This window comes from Carettochelys insculpta, chromosome 4, assembly GCF_033958435.1.
Source record: "Carettochelys insculpta isolate YL-2023 chromosome 4, ASM3395843v1, whole genome shotgun sequence".
In the NCBI taxonomy this organism is placed as follows: Eukaryota; Metazoa; Chordata; order Testudines; family Carettochelyidae; genus Carettochelys; species Carettochelys insculpta.
The window spans coordinates 6,701,295-6,714,462 of NC_134140.1; the positions used below are offsets into that span (position 1 = coordinate 6,701,295).

At 46.1% G+C, this 13,168-nt stretch overlaps 1 protein-coding gene across 1 annotated transcript in view; it reads right to left on the minus strand.

The window, feature by feature from the left end:
- ATRN (attractin) overlaps window positions 1-13,168 on the minus strand; it is a 246,863-nt gene that overhangs the window by 181,798 nt on the left and 51,897 nt on the right. The window contains exons 2-3 of the mRNA XM_074992222.1: window positions 12,470-12,553; window positions 5,505-5,618 (exon numbers count right to left, since the gene is read on the minus strand). Of these exons, the coding sequence (XP_074848323.1) occupies window positions 5,505-5,618; window positions 12,470-12,553 (198 nt within the window). The remainder of the gene's footprint in view (window positions 1-5,504; window positions 5,619-12,469; window positions 12,554-13,168) is intronic.

A 13,168-nucleotide genomic window follows, 5' to 3' on the forward strand; every position in this document is an offset into this window, starting at 1 on the left:
GGCAACCATGGCAGCATAGGCACTGTTCTTGGGAAGGTGACCTAGACCACTCCCTTGGTGCATACCCTCTGCGTCTGGGGGAGCGAGATCGTCGAGAGATCTGAGACACTTGAGAGCGCGATTTTGGATAGTATTCCAGCGGCTCAAACCCCAGGAAGGGTGAAGGTGGTCCCAGCCAGGGTGAGGCTGGTTGCAAAAATGGAGACGGGGGCTCCGGGTAGGCTAGGGGGGACCCCTGCCTTCTGGTTGGAGTCTGCAGCATAAGCGGAGGGCTGAGAGAAAGCAACTCTGCAGTCCTGTCTGGAGAGGGGCTGCGGTGCCTCATTTTGTGCGCAGCCTTCCCCCTCCCTTGAGGAGGTAACTCCGCCCCCTGACATGTAGGGGATCTCAGCCCCGTCCGCGCCGTGCTCAGCACGCTCATGGGCGGTGCCGCACGGGCGGTGTCCTCCAGTGCCTGCAGGCTGCGTGCCTGCGCGCTCTGCACCGCCGGTTCCCCGGGGGTCAGTGCCGCTGCTTGCGGTGCCGCCGGTACCGGCGCTTGTTTAGCCACCGCCCTGCCTGCGGTGCGGGGCGGCTGTTTGATTATCGGAGGCTGAGCCGCCTCCACGTGGCTCTCCGTGCTGCCACCCATCAGCTGTTGCTGCGGCTGGGGGCTATGCGCTCCTCCCGTCCCGCTCGCTGTTGCTGCTGGCAGGGATCGGGCTGGGGAGGCTTTCCACCATTTTTGCGCTGATGGGGTGAGGGAGGCGGCTTTCCTTTTATGGGCCCCGGAGGGTCCCTCCTGCTGCGGCCGCTCCGGCACGTCTGGCTGGAGGGCCTTGTCGAAGAGCAGCATTTTAAGCCGCATCTCCCTGTCCTTCCTTGCTCTGGCTGTTAATTTTGCACAGAAGGAGCATTTCTGCATGACATGGGACTCCCCCAGGCACCTTATGCAGAGTCTGTGCCCATCATACGCTGGCATTGCCTCCCGGCAGGACTCACATTTCTTAAATCCTGAAGAGGACATTGTTGGTGAGTCTTCCAGTTATTAATGGGTACTTAGCACCTTTTCTGTGCTGTTTTTCCCCTTCTCCGATGGCCTGCCACGGCAGGAGGGCTAATGGCCCTAGGCTCCTGGCCTCCGGTGCTCCGCTTGTTACTAGGACTGGACTGAGTGCCGTCCCGCTTCTTGTTTCTTTTTTTTTTTTTTTTTTTTGAAAATAACAACTGGCTAACTTGCAGTAGCCTAAGAACTTGAAAACTTTAAAGAAAAAACATTTAAAACCATTGAATACGCTAACTTGGCCGTAGCCTAGTCGGATTCCGTCTGCAGCCGACGGCGGTTAAGAGGAACTGGCGGGGACCAGATCGCGCACATGGCCAGGAGCGTGCAAGGGAGCGGTGCGCACCGGCGCATGCGCGGTCCAGCAGAAACTGCTTGGAAGATCCGATCTGCGGCGCCGGGTGAGCCCGACACCTATTGTGGAGCACCCACGGGGACACTCGAAGAAGTAGTAACGGATAACATTTCATGTTCTTCTTGGAGGAATGTTTTGAGTTTATGGAAATCTAGGTGTACATTCCCCATGTATTGAGTAGGGGAATTTCTGACTGTGCTAAATGTATCAATGAACTACCTCTGTAAATATGCAAAAGTTCCTACAGTTTGGGTGTTGCAACTGTGCACTTCAGGGTTCCCAACTATGCATAATGTAAAAACTGGGTCAGATCCTGGGACAAGAACCTGTCAACACTCAAAATGATAAATGGAAATTCATAAGCAACGTATATCATTAATATATAATCTAAAAATGAGGCAACATCTGTATTCTCCCTTTCAATGGGTCTCTGCATGCTACTGTAATCTAAATAAGATCACTCTCACATGGTTTGTGCTTAATAGTTAATCCCCGATGGCAACTGAGTAGCTGCTATTAGTTGGCAATTTACTCTAGGCCTCATACTAGAAGCATGTCTTGGGAGGGATAGGGTATATCGATTTTTCAAATTAGTTTAGGTGGAAATAAAACATGTTTGTGGGAGAAACAGATAAAGTCTATTTTCACTAGGTGAGCACAGACGAGGGGAGAACTGATGTGTTACGATAGAACAGGCAAACATGGGCAGGGTTAAGTTATGAATGTACAAACAAGCAAACTCTGGTATGTGTCAAAAGGGGAAGCCATCTCAGGGTCTCAATTAACATGCCCAAGATGACACGTCAGCCAAATTATTCTCACAGCCATATTTTGAAGTCAGAAAAACACAAGAGAATGAGGCAAGAGCTTGAACGCATTTTAGCAATGTGGAAAGAAAACACACTCCATCTCACAGCCATTCACATTATTTAATACCAAATATTGAAGATTTAAAAGCATACACCCGTCAACCATTAACTCTTACAAGTTCTCTGTCAGCAGAGTCAATAAGGGAAAGAATTACAAGCTAAGAAAAACATAACAGAAAATTTAACCCAAGCAAAGGAAAGTAAGACATTATGGCCATAGCTGATTAAAAATTCTAAAGCAGCTCTCTTGCGTTATGGTGCTAGGAGGAGAATTTTTGAACAGATGCCTCTTTATACCCTTCATTGGGATTAGAAGTATCTGCTATTTCTTCAAGTTTGTCAGAGAGAAAAATCAGCTCTGTATCAATGAAGTGTCTAATTCAAGTGTCAACTAAAGCCACCATTAAATAAAAATTAAATGTAAGCTTTTCTACTTCAAAAGCACCACTGCTCTATGTTAAAATTTCCAAGTACAGACTTCCTGGTGATTTACAACATGATTTTACACCACTCAAATTTTACTGCTACAAACTACCTATAACCTTATTTTAAAAGCCAACTGATCTGAGGGAAAATATATTGAAAACTGGACTCACATACCATGCTTGTAGTACCTGTTCAGCAATACAATAGGAATCAGCTTGATAAGAGCTGGTGCTTGGAGTCAGAAAAATATTTTTTTTTCCCAGCTCAGATACTATCCAAACTGATGGCTCAAGGCCAAGTCACTGAATTCTCATTTTAAAGCCAAAATGTTCCCATGTAATACAGGAATGAGTATAATAGGATATCCTAATTGCACTTCCTCTTTTTGAGCCCTAATTACCGATAGAGCCTTTGCAGGGCACATACTTCATGTATAAAAATGTCAATATTTACATTTTCAGTTAGAGTAAAAACACAAAAACACTAACTTATTTTTATAAGTTACATCTGTTTTCTGTCCTTCCTTACCCTGTCCATGGTCTCTATCTCATTCTTGCTCCCTTTTCTGTGTACAGCAAAGACAAGCTGTCGTGTCCAGAGCCAATGAGAACTGCTCCAATGTAAATTAAGTATGATGGTAATTCTAGAAACTGTAGAGCAACTAGCCTACAGGAACGCATTCAAATTCAATTTGGGTTTTACCAATTCATACATATGTTCTGGAATCCATTTACCTCAGCTCAACACTACCCTGCTGCCTGTTTCTCTGTCTGCCGGGGACAGAAGTGACCTTGTCTGTACGAAGTGCAAGCTGACTTCCATATCGAAAGAGAAGATTAAAAGGACTGAAGACCCAAGTATCAATACTGTTTTGCATCACAGAAAATTAAGTCTTTCTAGATCAAGGGTCTCAAACTCACTGCCTGGAGGCCACCTGTAGCCCAAGCAATTCCACAATCTGGCCCATGCATGGCTGCTGGCACATAGGTCTCTACAGCCCAGGGGTGAGTGCCTGTACTCTTTCCCTGCATCCAGTCCCTACTCTGCCCACCGTCACTTCCATCTCACCCTTTCCCTCAAGGTCCCTCCACCAAGGCATTTGGCTTAGGGATTACTGGGGACCTGCGACAGCTGCAGCCACCCGGCAACAATGCAGCCTCTGCTCTGCTCCCATGCCACCTCCCAGGCCAGCCCAGTCACTCTGCTTCACTGTGGTGGTAGTAAGTGCAGCACCCCAACCCCAGCACAGGCTGGCTTGGAAGATGGCAACAGAAGGGAGCAAGCTGCTCTGTGAAGTCCAGCTCCCCACAGCTCCCACTGCTGGGCTGAGTGAAGGGGCCCAACCCGTGCTGCTAGCCCCAATCTCCACAACACCCCCATGCTAACCTGAGTATGGTGGACCATCCTGTCCATAAGATAGCTTGGGCGACTGCCGCAGGGAGCCCACAAAGGGCAGGGTCCAGGGCAGCTGCACCAAACCATCCTATGCAGAGAATGGCTCTGCACACACCACCCCTGGGCCACAGGAATATGCCAACAGTGGCATAAAGCCAGCAAATGGAAGCTGCACTAGCCCCACTGTGCTACCTGAGGTGGTGCTGGGGCTCCTGGAGGGGTAGCTTGCCCAGAGACAACAGGTGGGTACGGGGAATGTACAGGGAGGAGGGATAAAGGAGGACACATGCAGTCTAGCAGGGGGTGCTGGGAGATGCTGAGTGGAAACACACATGGACACACACATGCACCCCAAAGCCCTGCTAGAGAGGGTGTCCCCTAGACCACCGGGAGGATTTGAGGACTGGCACTGGAATGAAGGTAAATTGACTTGGAGAGCTGTGTTTTAGATGGAAGTCAGTGTTTAGTATTGGAGGCATGGCAATAGAATGGGAAAGTTAATCTGAGGGAAAGGCTCAGAAGGTGACCCCCAATGGGCCAGAAGGCATGGGATGTATTGTCCTAGGGTTGGCGTTCCACTACCACCACTCCCAAGAGTAGATGGGGGATGGTGGTAAGGGGTTGGTTCTGGGGCCAGTTTTGTTCAATGTCTTCATTAATGACCTGGGTCACAGGATGGATTGCCGATGACACTAAACTCGGGGAAGAGGTTGATATGGCGGAGGGTAGAGAGATAGGCTCCAGGGAGACCTAGATGAACTGGAGGACTGGGCCAAAAGAAATTGGACGAGGCTGCAACAAGGACAAGTGCAGAGTCCGGAATTTAGGACTGATTAGTTTGGAGGTAAGACTTTGAGCTGGGGTACCTGGTCTGAGCTAGCAGGCTTATAAAAAAGCAGTCAGAGCTAACTGAGTGAGTAGCAAAACAGAGGAGAAGTCGATAGTGGGAGTTTGCCAGGGAAGCATCCAAGAGGAGCTACAGTGAGTGTGGCATTTGACGGCCGGGGGGCGGGGTGGGGTGGGCAGTGCTGTCAGCTGGTGGGGCGAGTATCCAAGTGCCTGCCTGACTGTGACCATTTGTTTGTCTGGGACTTGTTGCTGGGACTGTTGGACTGTGTGTTTGTCCAGTGGAAAGGTGCGACTTTTCCAAATGTATGAACTGAAAAAACAAGGATTCAAGTGTACTATTGTGAAATCCCCTGATCTGTCCAGCAGCCAAATACTATCATTTTTCCTATTGGTTGGCTATGACTTGAACAACAGTACACTTATTGCCAGTAAACACACACAGCTATATATTTAGGTTGGCCAGAACCATTTTTTCCTACTCTAAAAGCCAAATCTTCATTTGGGACTCAAATAAAATAATAGTATAATACACAATTAAGCTTCCTACTGTGTGGTAGACAGGACTTACCTAAAAGCCGCCACTAATGGAGCATATACTGAGTCTCCGTCATACACATACAAATGGTCCCAACTGCATTCTGTAGCAAAATGATTGAATCGAAGCCTCAGGATCGTATTTGGCCTAAACGAAAAACAAACCCTCCGTTAATCATGCAAACAACCTACAATGAACACCATCTGCAAACAACTGCCTTGATGGGCAGCTTCCCTCTCAAAGAGGCTCTAAAAAGAAAGATCAATTATTCACTAACAGTAATTGTGCTGTCCATTTAGATTTTACTCTTGGTGTATCCCCATGCATGAGATTTGGCCAGTTGTGTCCAGTGGGTCACACAGGTACCATCCTGCCCCTCTCTCCACAGGCATGAAGGATAGGCTGGGCCTAGACACATCTCGGTTCCTATGAGAAAACAAACTTCTGTGGTTAGAGACTCCTAAAGGCAGGAAAGTCTGGTGGGTCACAGCAAAGAAGGAATATAGTGTCTTGCAATAACATGCACTGAGATCCATGGAGCTGCCGTACAGATGTCAGAGGTAGATATGTCTTTGAAACAAGAAGCAGAGGATGCCTGAGCTCTACTCTGACCCGGTGATCCCGCTGGCTAACCTGTAACAAGTTGTCATACAGTTGGAGTGCCACTTAGATAATCTGAAAGATTACTGCCTGATCCTTTACCAGCTCTGCAAAGTCTGCAAACTGTGTGTTTCTGAAGGGTTTGAGCCTGTCAATATAAAAAGGCAGCACTGTAACTACAAGTGTATGAAACTTAGCTTTCACTGGGGCTGACAAAGGCTGGGGAAGAAAACTGGGAGATAAGCAGACTGGTTTACAAGGAAGTCAAACAATTTTGGGCAGGAACCTGAGATGAGGGGTTTGGTTGTGACACTTCCTATGAAACATTACATAAGAGCCACCTGCCACGTGGGCCTAAATCTCTCTTGACTTTTGAGCCAAAGACAGCCTGTAATGGACAGTCTTTGCAGGAAGGTGATATAGGAAACAGACAGCTAGAAGTTCCAAGGGGTTAGAGGGAGTCCATCAACCCTGCTAATTCTCTGAGGTACACAGAGGAAGGAGGCTCCTAATTATGGGAAAATAAATATGGACGAGGTCTTTCTGGAATTTGTCTATTGTATGATGAGAATACACAATGTGTCTCTGGGAAGGAGGGTCATGATCAGACACTGCATATGGAACTGAGGGAAAATCCAGATAGTTGCAGAGCTAGTAAATAGTGCTGATAGAGGTGTTGGGCTTAGGGAGAAAGCTAGTACTGAGATGCCCACATAGAAAATACCTTCCACTTGGCTTTATAAGTCAGGTTATTTGAGACTTCCCTTCTTCAGGACAGAATGCTCTGAACTTCAGCTAAACAGCTTCTACAAGTGGAAGTCAAAGATGGGTCCAAGTGTAGAATCTGACGTTCTGCAAGATTATGTCAGATAGGGCAACTCATGAGATGGGAGTTGTGTTGATAGGCTCATCAGATCCAAATAGCTGAAATACTCGGTCTTAGTCATGAGACTCCCACATCTTGCCACAGTTTCCTCAGAGCCTTTGCTCTCATGGGGATCAGCAGCAATTCCCTTGTCCCAAGGATGAGAAAGACATCTGGCCTTGAACCCCCTCTGGAGCAATAAGATTGATACTTGTGGATCTGAGCTGTGGCAAACAGTTCTTTTTCCAGGACACCCTGCTTTCCAAAGATCTTCTATAGAACTGCATATGGTAGGTCACTCGGGCTTGTCTGAGAATTGCCAAGGATTCTGAAAGGTGAAGGACCACTGGTGTGATCTGATCAGAATATACTGCTATAGTGAGGAGAGCCTTCTCCCCTTCTGTCAAGGTAGCCCACAGTTGTGGTGGTGCCTATTAGGGATTGTGGATTGCTAAAACAGAGGCAAGAATGCTTTGCACACGAAGCAAATGGCTCAAGATTCCAGGATCTTCGTGCACAGAGACGTTTCTTGAAGGGACCATAGATCACCTTCAAATACAAGCACAAGTGAGACCCTCATTGCTAACTAGAGGTGTCCATCATCAGTTTGTTGGAAGGCAGAAATACAGCAACATTTATGCCCCCCACCTGAAAAGGATCCTTCCACTAATTTTAACATGGAGAGGACTTGTGGGACTATGTCCAACATGCCCGTGTGGTGTTTGTTGGGTAGATGTGACACCTTTCTTGTGGTAGATGACATTTTGCTGCCTGATAATCTAACACTGTCCCTATAAACTCTATGTTGAGTCACAGTAAATACCTATTTCTCTGCTGATTCTGATGCCCAAGGTGATTAAATATTTTAAAGCTATATGAATTGAAATGGTAGGTCAGCAGTTGAGGTCTGAATTGACATGGGTCCATTATCACTTCCAATGAGCTGCAGTAACTATCACAAGGAAAAACCACAAGGAAAGACTTTGTACTGGCAGTGAAATGTTCATATCACAAATCTGAGGCATTTCCTGTGGACCAGATGAAGAGATAACCACCACTCCTGTAGCAACTTAAAGACTAAGTTCAGGTGAGCTTTCGTGGGTAAGACCGACTTCTTCAGATTAACATATGAAGGGATGTTCAAGTAAGTGTTGTGTTTTCAATGATGGATGAACATACAGAAACTAAAGGTGGTCTGAAGAAGTGGGTCTGTCCCATGAAAGCTCACCTAATAAACTATTTTGCTAGTCTTTAAAGTGCTAATTGACTGCTTTTTGTTTTGATACAGAAACTAAGATCCAGAAAGGGATGACTACCCTCTTCTTCTTTGGAATGAACATAATTTGAAAAATAAAACCTTCCCCCAAACATAAACGGCACCTTCCCTACTGCTCCAAGTTAGAAAAGGCTTCCCTTTCCTATTTCAACACTATCTCATGTAAAGGGACCCTAAAAAGGGGAGGGAAGGGGACAAGGAATAGAAGGAAACTAGTGGAATTAGTAAAATACCTGTTGTTTACAGTTTCTAGGATCCACTGATCCAGACCTCTAAAATTAAAAGAGGTGACTGCCATGTGGAGGATATAAAAATGGGAGATGTGTGATGACTCTCCCAATCCCTTAACACTGGCATCAAACCTGCTGCCTGCCAAAAGACCCAGACTGCCAGACAATAGAAAGAGAGGGGGACGATCACCTGTGCTGGAACCTCTGCTTCTTCTGAAATCCTCCTCTACCATCTGTAGCAGCAAAGAGCAGGGAGATTTAGCCTGAAGGAGCGCTCGGGTCTTTTCTTGCTTCCTTCTTGGAGCTGGGACATACAGGCCCAGGGAACGTGGATCAGCCTTGGAGTCCTTTAAAGAATTGAAGGCCTCCTTTGTCTTTGATTTAAGAACATTATTGCATTCAAAGGGAAAGGCTTCAATTGCTATTTAGACCTCCAACAGAATCCTAATTACTTGTCATCTCCACAACACATGACCTTGGTGAGTGATGCTGTATTGGATGATTCTAGTGAAGCTAACAGAGGAATGTTCCTCATTCATTATAGATTTGAACTTTTTCCTAGATTCCAGAAGAAGCATGACTGTAAATTGAGACAGCTTGTTCCAGGACAAGTAATTATATTTTCCTAGTAGTGATGGATAATTGGCTACACATATGTAGAAACTGGCCGATAAGTAGACTTTATTGCCCCAATAGACCTCTCAAAGCTGGAGCATTCTCCCTTGTGTTGACTGGGGAGGTCCTTGGTGTTTGAACTTGTCCTGAACAGCTGCCACCACCGATCCCAGCACTGGATGAGAACAGAAGTAGACAACTCCCTTACAATGCTAGACCTAATGCTGGAGTCTGTCACAAGGGTTTCACAGGTTCCAACAGTCCCTGTTTCTAGGCATGGTGAGCCTATCAAGCATGAAAGGAGCAGGGAGTGTTCAGCAGTTTACATGATTTCTCTCCATCTTGTTTCTAGTACAACTTCCAGCCACTGAATCTGGTTACACACCTTTGACTTCTAGACCCAAGAGTTCTCTTAGCAGCACATGATTCACTCAGGGCATGATCTGAAGATCCCTGCACAGTTTTCAGGGTAGAACTTAATTGCACACCTTCACATTTCACAAAACAGAAATCATAAAAACTACTGTAAGAACACGCACTTTGGTTTTTTGCAGCCTAACCCCCTATCCTCTCTTTCCCACCTAGCTCCAACACTCAATCACACTATGCCCTGAGGGCAAGACTTAAATCAAGCGAGGAGAAGCTGGAAGCACTTTGTATGCAGCTCAAACTAAGAGGTTCATTTTGTTCATCTCTGAACAACAAAAATGTGGTATGACTGAGGAAAACTATTCCTAGGCTCTCTTCTCATCTACTGTATGTTTTAAAGGGGGTCTGTTGGTGCTATGTTTGTATAAGAACTCTTCTTAAGCCACAAGAGTTATGACCATGACATCCAGTATGTAGCTTCCTCTTAGCCTAAGTTAAACCAAGGTGGTCAGGGTTTGGCTGTACGTGGAAAGTGGGAAATGCCTGAAACCCCAGGATGTTCCAGAACATGGAAAGGGAGGGGCCCCCATTAGATCACTGGCGGGACAACATACTTCAGACTCACCACTGAGGGCAACAAGCACAAGAAATAGGTATATTGCAGAATGACCACTAAGGGCGATCACAACAGAAGACAACAGCCACATGGAGACAGGGGTAAGTGTCCCTCTACCCGAACCCTGTCTCTCTCCTGCCACTTGACCACAATGCCATGCAGGGAGAACCCTACTGCCTCCCTGCAACTCCCCCCCCGAAAGCATTAGCCCCCCCATAAACCATATCCTTTCTCCTTCTATTTTCCCCAACAGAAAATAAAATCCCCAAACCCTTAAATCACTCTCCTTCCCCCGCCCCCCACCGCCCAACCCCTGGAAAGCAACTTGATATATGCAAGGAAATGCAGCACATAAACTAAGACAAGCTAGGTGGATATTTACTAGAGAATTGCGAACAAAACATTCTCTTTGGTAAAAAAAAATAAGTAGAAAACTTTGGAAAGCAATAGGAGATTAAAGCTGTTGTAACAGAATGCATAAGTTTGGGGAATTATGAGGAACATACTACAGACACAAATATAGTCATTCACTATTACTTGAAACTCAAAGCAGGGGCCAGTCAAATATATTTACAAAGCCAATGGAAACTAAGTGTGCAGAGTGGACTGGCTTGAAATCTTAGGGTATCTGATCCTGCACGATGCTGAGCAACTTCCACTCCTATGAATTGCGTGGTGATGTTACTTGTTCCATCACAAAGCATGCCCTTTATTCAGAAACCTGCCCATTCAGCTTACTTCCAGATATAGTTCTGTGTCAGCCTCATTTAGAGCTATGCTGTTTAATGGTGGCTGACAGGTCAAATGGTTAAAAACTGGACTTGTTTTGCAGCTCTGGCACCAGCATCGATCCTTAAAAAAATCCAAACATCAGGAACATTTCCGATGGTTAAACGACTAATCCAATGACAGAGATTAAACGCTGAAAATGTTACTCTTAAAATTGCTGCTTGAGAGAAAGGAAAAATAACTTAAAAAATTAGTGTCAATGTAACATCAACAGGCCTTGGCTGACAGCAGGCAGGACTGAACCTAGAACCTCTGTAGCTAAATGCATGAGCTTCTACTCTGTGAGCTACAAGCCACATGGTTGTTAACTGTGGCTGTAGCGATCTCACTAATCTCTAAGTGATCTCAGTGCAACAAGAGGGGAACAGATCACCACAGCCAGGAGCATGTGGGTTACACTAGGCTTGTGAGGTATTCAGTTTTTGACTAGAAGACCCAATTGAAAAGGAATCCCGCAGATCTGCTCCGTGCCACTGACAGGGCTGTTAAAAGTCCAGTTGGGAACATAGAAGAGGCTCAGAGCAAAGACACACCTCCCACCTGCCTGGCTCCAAGTGGTTCGCAGAAGCAGCAATCTGGTCCCTAAAGCCCACAGGCACAGGGACTTTCTGCACGCTACCCCCATTCTGAATCCACAGATCCTATTGGTTGCAGTTCCCAGCCAATGTTAGTTGCAGTGATGATATCTGCAGATGCAGACACAGCATATGGAGCCTTCCCTAACTGCCCATGCATCTAGGGGCCCACAGAGATCTGGCAGCCACAATAACCACCACTAGGAACCTGCACCCCGAGCACCCTGCTGTATTCTAACTCCAGCCCCAGGCTGGAGTCCCCTCCTGCATCCCTAACCCCAACCCCCTCTTCCCAACATAGAAGCCCCTCCTCACACTCCAGACCCTCATTTGTAGCCCAACTCAGAGCCCACACCTCCTGCTACAGCCATCACCGCCTACACCCCAACCCCTGACCCAGCCCGGTGAAAGTGAGTGATGGTGAGGGAGAGTGAGCAACATAGCATGGATGGACCCAGCAGGGGGAAGGCCTCAGAAAAGGAAAGAGGCAGGCCATTCAGTCTGTGCCATCAGAAAGCTGACAACTCATAACAGCAGCAACAGGAGGGTGTTGCTGTGGGAGATTCCCAACTGCCTTTTCAAACTTTAATATTAGTCAACCGTTCCTCTGAAGTCACTGGAAACTAATGAGTAAATGTACTTTTGAAAAGACAACAGATGCTCAGCATTTATTTGAAAACATTTTTTTTTAATGAAAAGGATTTTTTTTAAATTAGAAAAATCTGTTTCTGCCTTCTTTAAAAAAAACATATAAACACATTCTAGCTCAAGGTCTAAAAATCAGAAAGTCTAGTGGGTTTCAAACCATAATATTTAAGTCATTTTAACACAAAGGTAAATTCTATTTCTTTTGATCTTTTCAACAACCCAATTTTGCAGAGCAGTCAAAGCATTAAAAGTTATCATTTAGTGAGCAAGTGCAATGCTGATTGTTATTTTAGTGTTTTCCCACAATAATTCATAAAAGTGAGTGAAGTCAAGGCCTAAATGTGTTCATTTATTCAACTGTACTTAAAATTTCTGTAAATTACGTCCTCTAAAAATTAAGATGTGTGCTACTTACTTTCCTTCAATGAGCCAGGTGCATTTTGTTTTGTATTTATAGTGTCCAGGCCCATCTGTCACGTAACCAGAAGATCCAGTTAGCCTGTAAATAAACAAGAGAAATGTAGGTTTCCAATATTTAAATACTTGGAAAATACTTCAAATACCCAACATATTACTTTCAAAGATGCCTGGATTAAAGCGCACAGGTTTAGGTTTTCATTTGGTGAAGGGCCATTATTTAAAAACCCACACGAAAGAATCAGATCATTTGGATTCTGCTACTGTATTCCTCCACGGGCACCAAGTTCTATGGGCCCATTCTGCTCAGGCACCAGGATCCAGCAAAGTTCAGAGTCAGGTCTCTTCCCCCTAAGCCACCTGCTGCCCCGATCACTCTCCTCTTCCCCATGCATCCCCCATCTTCCCCTCCCTGGATGATTTAAAACAGCCTGGGTCCCCTCCATCACCATCAGCAACAGCAGAGGTGGTTAGAGTTCTTCTAGCCACTTGTCTGCCACCACTTCCCTGCAGCCCAGGAGAGGGAGGGACTGTGGGAGCAGTGCCTATGGACAGCAACATAAGGAGGGCCCCCAGCTCCTCTGCCTAGAGCTGATTTGAGAGGGGGATATCCCAGTAAGTGCACCACCCTCCTCCCCTCATAGCCCCTACCTCACACCACTCCCTCCCAGAGCCTGCATTCCTTCCTGCCCCCAGT